At 36.7% G+C, this 8,130-nt stretch overlaps 1 protein-coding gene across 1 annotated transcript in view; it reads left to right on the top strand.

The window, feature by feature from the left end:
- The window catches only part of ZCCHC8 (zinc finger, CCHC domain containing 8), a 12,574-nt gene extending 7,355 nt beyond the window's left edge, over positions 1-5,219 (top strand). Inside the window, exons 9-12 of the mRNA XM_009321195.1 lie at positions 709-827; positions 1,913-1,996; positions 2,842-2,956; positions 3,710-5,219. Of these exons, the coding sequence (XP_009319470.1) occupies positions 709-827; positions 1,913-1,996; positions 2,842-2,956; positions 3,710-4,524 (1,133 nt within the window). The 3' untranslated portion in view covers positions 4,525-5,219. The remainder of the gene's footprint in view (positions 1-708; positions 828-1,912; positions 1,997-2,841; positions 2,957-3,709) is intronic.
- Positions 5,220-8,130: the final 2,911 nt, after the last annotated feature.

Here is an 8,130-nt window from a genome sequence, read left to right as displayed (position 1 = left end):
GGCTATTTACTGGCTGCACCCTATTCAGGAGACAATGAAGTACTTAGTTTGTAAACCTTCATCTTCCTCATGGAAGAGTGAGAAAGTTGTAAATCAAGGGTTTTTTTCTGAAGTCATGTAAAAATACTCCCCTTTCATCTAGCTATGATGTGACAATGAAACAACTTCTATAATGATTGGATTGCATAGTTGAAGACTCTTTGTCAGTGTGATTTCACTCCAACAACCCTTGATAATAGAACATGGAGTTCCTGTGAAACTGTGCAAGACTTGCAAATAGTTTATTGTCAAATTTCCTCTTCCTTTTTTTAATAAGCTTCTCTTATGTTTTGTGAAAGAAACCATAATACTTTCTAAAGTTCAGTAACTTAAGAAGACCACCAGCAAGCAAAGAATACATTTCTTGAACCCCAACTTATGAAGTAATTTACCAGCTTTTTACTAATGACCAACATTTATGCTGCATCTCGGAGAACAGTCCTGATGCCAAATTCTGAGACTAGTAATGGTACATAAAGAGTGGTATTATTATGAATACCCAATTAGGTTTTTGGGGAAGCTTTGAGCATGTATCTGTTAGATTTGGTCACTGTTACTGCCTTTGTGGATTACAAAGCCAACACACACATTCCAAAATCCTGTTCTTAAATCCTGTGGATTTTTTCAGTAATGTTCTTAACTAGCATCAATAATAATTATATTTTGTTATAGATGATGGTGGAACAGAAGATGAAGGATCTCATCAACCAAAACGCATCACTTATGATGTCTCTAAGTTGATAAACTATCCAGGCTTTAATATATCCACTCCAAGTGGGATCCCAGATGTAAGTGGCTGTCCTCTGCCTTCTAAACAACATGCTGAGTAACATTAATTGCTTTTAGCCAAGTTCAATGTTTTGTATCAGTGCATCTCAATTTTCTTTCAACAGGCTCTTTTTAAGCTATTTTTGCTATTTTTAAGCACCTGGTTTGGGGCTGGAGGCTGTTGAGGTAATTTGACATGACATCCATCTACCTGATACCTGTCACAGATCTTGTGGGTAGGGTCTGACAGTGCTTCTGTGGTGATTATTTCCATTATGAGACCAACAGGAGCCTAGAAGGATAGTTCAAATTTTTATTTTTTTTTTTTTTTAAACCAGAACTTTACACACAAATGCCTGTTCCTACATAAATATAATTTCAACTATAGAAAACGACATCAGACCAGTGTGCAATCTCTGGGAAGCTTTGAAACTGCTAGAACAAAATGAGTCATATCCGAAGACCCACATAGTGGATGCCCTCCTAAGCATAGAGCGCACAAAGAATCTCCTGTGGCTGCTGCTGCTGAACTTTTATTTTCAAAAGCATTTTAACCTGCTGCTAGTAGTGAACTTCATCACTGATGTTAGTGCCTGTGCATTAAAAAGCACTTGTACATTCTCTTTTGCAGCTTTACGTTTGCCCATTTAGTGGCCTCCAAATGTGTTTTTTCATTCAGTATTCTTAACCAAAGTTCTGTCCTCAAGTTTTTTTCAGTTTTCACTAAAAATTAAGTTTTCAAAGTAAGCCTTTTTCATCTGAACAGTTATTTCAAGGAGAAGTTTGTAGTTGTCTTAGAAATGTTGAAGAGTAGTTGCTAGGAAATGGTTAAGGTGTTTTGTAAAGGTGATGTTTTTTTTTAATTATTATTCCTACAACCCAGTCATAGTGCATTGCATCAGTTGTTTGTGTTCACAGGTAAGAGTACTTTGGTTTGCCAGAAGTTCCTGTGAAAGATCTATTTACTCTGATAAATGAGGCTTTTGATGAGAACTTGAATTCATCTTGGCTTGTTAATCTCTCAGTGTTTCTCTTAAGGTTTACTGTCCTGTTACTAGCCAACCATATGCAACGTTCTTTCTCTTTTTTTTTTCTTTTTCTGTAGGAATGGCAGATATTTGGTTCCATCCCCATGCAGCCATCTCAACAGAAAGATGTTTTTGCCAACTACCTTTCTAATTTTCATGCGGTGAATATATCTCATTGTTATTCACAAAAAAAAAGTTGTCATGTAGTTAGTGTAGCCAATGATGATCTCTTGTTTAAAGCTTCTTTTTTGCACAAGGGGATAGACTTTCTTGTTGACACTACCAGGTGTGAAATGCTGATGCTTGGCTTTATCTGTTCTAACAAAAAGGAGCTTCATGTTTAGAACAAGTTCCATTATTTCAATTAATATAAGCAGATCCCAATTGTGCAATATTTTATAAACAGTTGTGAAAAAGATTACTATAAACTTTTACAGCCTAAAACCAGTCTTAGTTTCAGACTTCCCAAATAAGTGAAAAGCTTACTTGCCATAGTCATGATTTACAGTAATCTTATTATAGTGACTTGAGAAAACACATGGTAGTCCTGTCCTGTATCATTCTCAGGTCTTCTCTAACGTGACTTTAGCCTAGTGTTATCTACTGCAGAATACTTCCACTTAAGGGTGGAAGATGTATGCTCTGCTCTTAGTCCCAAAGTGTACGCTATATGGAATTAAACGGTAAATTCTAAGCCTGCCAGGAAGGGATGTGCAATACTTGCATTGTGATGGTCTCATAAAATGTAGGTGTCCAGGTGGAAACTTGGTCCTAATCCTGTGTTAGGAATGCAGACAGTCTTTCTTTTTCCACTTAAACCTGAACAAGACTACAGTTCTGTTCAGTTGCATTAAATCTCTCAAACTTCAATGTCTAGTTTACACACTGGGTTGCCAAATGATTGTATAGTTATGAAATTGCTTTAAATATGTTCTTAAAGCTGGAAATGTTACCTTGTACAATTTAATGCTAATTTCTTTTGTTTTCCTGGATGATTTCTCTTCAGCCAAGTCCAAAATCTAGCAATAAAAGGGCTGCATCTCAGTCAAGCTCTCATCGTTCAAAACGACCTAAAGAAGACAATTTGGAGGTACCAGCAGCTGACATGGACCTAGATTCTGGTATAGTTATTCTGCAATTTTTTTTCCTATTTTCAATTTTTATTTTCAAAATAATTTGCTCTGAATTGAAATGTCAGTGTTCATAAAGAGAAACCAATGTGTTATGGTGGTAATTAATGTAACTGCTAACATATGCTAGCAGTATCCTGCTATAGTTGCATTTGGGCCTCTCTACAATAAGCATTCTCTGTTGCTGTGATTGTCATATCTTCCGGTACCAAGCAGGAGGTTTCAAGTGTGCTCAGAGCAATTGGAATGTTAGGTTACAAATTCCGATCTCTTTACTTCAGGTATATCCTAAAGAAACTTACGTTATGAGGACCTCCAAATCCTTAAATATTTGGATGACATAATGTAGGAAGTTAGAAGCTCACAACTTAAATATGAGTCAAACTCACAGGAGGACTTAACAGTGTTGTTTAAACGTTAGAATAGCTGGAGGAACTTCTGGCTTTCATTTTGGATTTCCTATGAGGAAATCCTTCAGTGCGTCTCAGTGTGGAATAGGTTTGTTCTCAATACATTCAAGAGTATTGTATCTTCCCCCCCCCCCCCCTTGAATGGCTAGCAGAGTTAAAGTCCCCAAAAACATAGTTTCAGTGGATATTAAAATATTCAAAAAGTTTGTTCTGTCTCAGCTGAAAACCAAGGATGAGAACACATAAGTCTGCTAGTTAATCAGAGCATTGGTGCTTTGAATCTTGTCCTACTCAGATTTCAGATTCTAATAGATGTCTTTCAATCTGTTTCTAGATCTGGAAGTGTCACAAAGATCTCAAACTCCTAACAGTTTTCAGTTCCAACCTCCGCTGCCACCTGGACGTCCATCAATGTCAACTCCTCCTCCTTTACCACGAGGAACACCTCCACTAAATCCTACACCAACTCAACCTTCAACACCCACCCACTCTCCTCGTCCTAGGACTACTCCACCATTGAATCCTTCCAGTGATGTTCCTCAGCCAAAAATAGTGGACTCGGTCATGGATGAGGATACTCTGACCTTGGAAGAGCTAGAGGAACAGCAGCGATTAATCTGGGCAGCACTAGAGCAGGCAGAAAGCACAAACAGTGACTCTGATATTCCTGTTGATACACCTTTGACTGGAAATTCTGTTACATCATCACCATCTAGGAACGAAGTAGATCTTGTTGCAGAAGTAAGATCATCTGATAAGGTGATTACAGTGGAAACTAGGTTTTCCGACATCAGTGAACAGACACCAGAAAATGAACGTTCTATAACTAGTCCTAATCCAGGAGATAGTTTGCTTAACTTAAAGGAAAATCCTGATAATACAGATTCTGAAGGCTTGCTGGATAACACCATGCCTGCTCCCAACCGTGAGGTTAACGATGGAGAAAATACAGGTGGTAATAAAGTGGTCACAAGCATTGAATCATCTGCAAAAAACTCCAGTCTTGTTCCTGATATGAGCAAGTTTGCTGCAGGCATAACACCATTTGAATTTGAAAATATGGCAGAATCAACAGGTGTTTATCTACGAATAAGAAGTGTGTTAAAAAATTCCCCAAGAAACCAGCAAAAGAAAAAGACATCATCTTAACTAGTCTTCCTTTGTTTCGTTATGTCCAACTCTTCCTTCTCTCTTGTTCTCCGGTTTTACAAACTTGGATAGCCTTCCTCATCCTTTTGCGGGAAGGAGAAAATCTTGACGAATACAGGTCTGCCCCGTTCTTCCTTGGGACTGAAGTCAGTGCAGGGCTTCCGTATTGACCAGGACCACCAATGCGGCCAGAAAATGCAGAAGAATTTTGCCAAATTACATCCTTCCGCTAAGGAATAACAGGACTGTTTATTTGTTAAGAACGATTTACTTGCCAATACATGAAACTCTAAAAAGAGGAGTTTGTGGTTTGCTGTTCATTACTTTGGCTAAGATTTATATTGTCCTTGAGTTTCAGGTGGATTCGTGATTTTTTTTAATATCTGTCCTTTGTACAATAATCTATACTTTATGCATTTTGCTAATTATCCTGTAGATAAGTTTAATATATTCAGAATGTTTTTAAAAAGGTCTAACATTAAGATTTCCCACATCAAAATCCTGGCAATTGGATGAAAATAATCAGGGATTACCAGCATTATCTTCACCATTTCAAATATTTTTATAAATTATTTATGTGGGTCAGTTTTAATTACCACTGTATCTTTTGTAACGTCATCGTTCATGTAAACTTGCTGTACATACATGTTCATTGTTGTGTACAGAGGTTTAATAAATGAGCTTTTATATGAAGATTTTTTTAATGAGTCCTAAGCCATCAAACTGCTGATTTTTGAAAATTAGCTGCTGAAGATAATTAGAAAAAGAAGCTGATTAAAATGAGGATGAATAAAGTTAAATACTTTAGGAAGGGTCGCAACTGTTGGGTTCAGGTTTTCATAATCAAGAAGCTGTTAAAATTATTTTAGCTACTTAAATAGAACCTTGCCATACCATTTATTTTTCATAATCTGAAGAATTTCCCACTTCTGAAAGCTTAAAAGTGCTTTAATTAATTAATTCTGCTGATTAATTGTTCTAACACTTTTTTTCCCTTCTTTTAATTGTCTTCAGGGGGACCTGCGCGTGAAATGACTATGTTATTTGCGGTGCCAGCAGAGGGAGTACTAGATTGACTTGAACAGTATTCATTGGAGCTGTAAAGCATTTGTCCTTACATAAATGCAGGAAAAAAGTCTTCCTAGCCAAGTGAGATGCATAGTAAAACAAAGTAGGAAAAGACTCGTGAAGGGGGGATGTTCAAAGGTGTGTTTGATAAGATAACCTCAGAGACTGAACTTACTCTTTCAAATTCTCGGCTTTGCAGATAGTACGTATTTCCCAAAGATCCGTATAATACATGGTATTAGTACACTCTGCATTTGAATGCTTAAGAGAACTCCAGGCTTTTTGTAGTTAAAGCTTTTATATTTATTTCCTTTTTTTTCTCTAAACTTTACAGGAAGGGAGAACAAATGTGTCTTTATACATGAACTGCTTGTCTTCCAAGAGGCTGAAAAAAATTTTTGCAGCATATACCAGTTCAGTTTATCTGGTTGCATTTGGAAAGCAGTGGTCAAGGTAAATGTTCATCGTATGTGCTAAAATGAAAGGCTTCCTTTCCCCCCATCTTTTATAGGAGAAATAGTATTACTTTCTGTAACAGGAATGGATAATGAAATAATAACGTTGCTTCCAGCTTCTATACACTTTACAAAGAAATATGTATTTGGAAGCATATAGAAATCTTGTCCTTTCTCCATGCCTCCTCCTCCCATGGAGTTAAAAGCTAGTAATGACAGTTTACACAAGCCATTATGTGCTGTGTGCTGCATCATTCACATGTGGATGACAGTGTGATGCAGGGCATGAGGTAATGATTTCAAGTGTACACACCTTTTGGGTGTGTTGAGGTGCTCATATTTTAAACATGCAGTTCTCTCACCACACCTTAGAAGATCTTTTAATAGCTCTTACAAAATGCTGCTTCTTTAGTAGGATGTACAGCCTAAACATTACAGGAGTACTTGTGTACTTCTGCCTTGCCTACAGAAACTGCAAGAGGAATATCATCTTTATGTGCTTAGTACCCTTTAGCATTCTATGTGTTCACAATAAATTCATAATAAATCACCCTTCCACCTAACTGATCAGAATAGATAAGTCTTCAATGTTTGTACAGATTCCCAGACCTATCACTAAAGTAGCTGTTAACTTTATTGTGTCCAAGACTTATACTGAAGATATTAGAGTAAGGGTAAAGTGAAGTCATTTCAGCAATACGGCTTTTAATGTAACGGTAAATTCTAGTTTAAATATGTTAAATCTTTAATTTTATAAGGCTTTGAATTTTAAATTCTTCAGCATTTTTTCACTTTGGCTACTCTTGTATTTGCTGCACACAAACTACTTGGAGATACAGATCGTTTTAATTTTTGGAAGGTGATGTCTTCTGTTTTCTGAAGCAAATATTATTTGGGGGGGTTTGGGGCAGGAATGGACTGTGTTTCGGTCCACATTTTATATCCACTGGAATTCTTGTCCAAAGTGACTGGACTGACTAATTGTTCAAGTCAGCAAATGTTTTTGTCCTTCACCTGTAGTCTGCTACCATTGGAAGCATGCGGCCCACGCTGTCACACTTGCATACACGCTTGAATTAAAATTCCCACAACTGGGATTGTTCCCATTTAACAATCTTGGTTTTTAACGTAATGGAAGACTGTAGGCTTTTGTAAATACTGAGTTGTCTGGGTGCTCAGAATTATTTTTTATATTGCCTTTGTGTTTCTTTTGCAAAACTGTTAGCAGATGTTTAGACTTGCTTCTTTTAGTCTTGGTATTACCCCTGTCTGTCTTGAATATGGTTTTGGGGGTAAGTCAAGTATCACATGACACCAGTGCTCATTCTTTTGTAATGATATCAATATAATTAATAAATAGGTGGTATGAATGTTTTCCTGTTAGTTAAAATCTGTATGATGAGTTGGTTATTGATAGGCAAAGTAGGCATTTCAGTAGACTGCTAGCAGGGGACTAAAAATGCTGAGCTGGGAGCTGCTTGGAGCTAGTCAACGGAAAGCATTGAGTTACCAGGCCTTGCTGGGCCTTTTGGCTGTCTGGATATGGTATGAATTAGAGCATGAACTATTAGACTTAGACCACCTATACCATATATTGAGAAACTCTCCTTCCTTTTTTTCTTATTCTGTCCATCTTAAACATCTGTAGATGTTTAGTTTCAAGTCTGAGCGTGCCAAAATCCAAGCCCTTTTTCACTAATGGTCTGTATAACCTGTATATTAAAACAAAAAAAACTTATCCCCTGTTAGCCTAAAAATTTCTTTACTTAACTGGTAAAGCAAAACATAGCTGGGAATAGAATACTTCCATTTGTTACTCTTGCCTTTCAAATTGTAAAGAAAACTTATAAAAGTTCCTGTAATAGTTATTTTTTCTTAGAATAAGATTTTTGTAATGCATATGTTTTGATCTCAGAAAATCAGACGGCCTGTGGCAGGAACTGTATAATTTTGGTGTTTAACTTTTAGTAACTGATTTGAAATAAGGGTAATCATACAAAATACTGGGCACTCGGAGGTATCTTTTAAATTGTTCTTTTTAAATCTTATCTTTTAAATTGTCCTTTCTATGGAGGTGGTGGCC

Source organism: Pygoscelis adeliae, unplaced genomic scaffold (assembly GCF_000699105.1).
Source record: "Pygoscelis adeliae isolate BGI_AS28 unplaced genomic scaffold, ASM69910v1 Scaffold93, whole genome shotgun sequence".
Taxonomy (NCBI): Eukaryota; Metazoa; Chordata; class Aves; order Sphenisciformes; family Spheniscidae; genus Pygoscelis; species Pygoscelis adeliae.
Note: the sequence above shows the minus strand (reverse complement) of the source record. Positions and strands in the feature narration are given on the sequence as shown.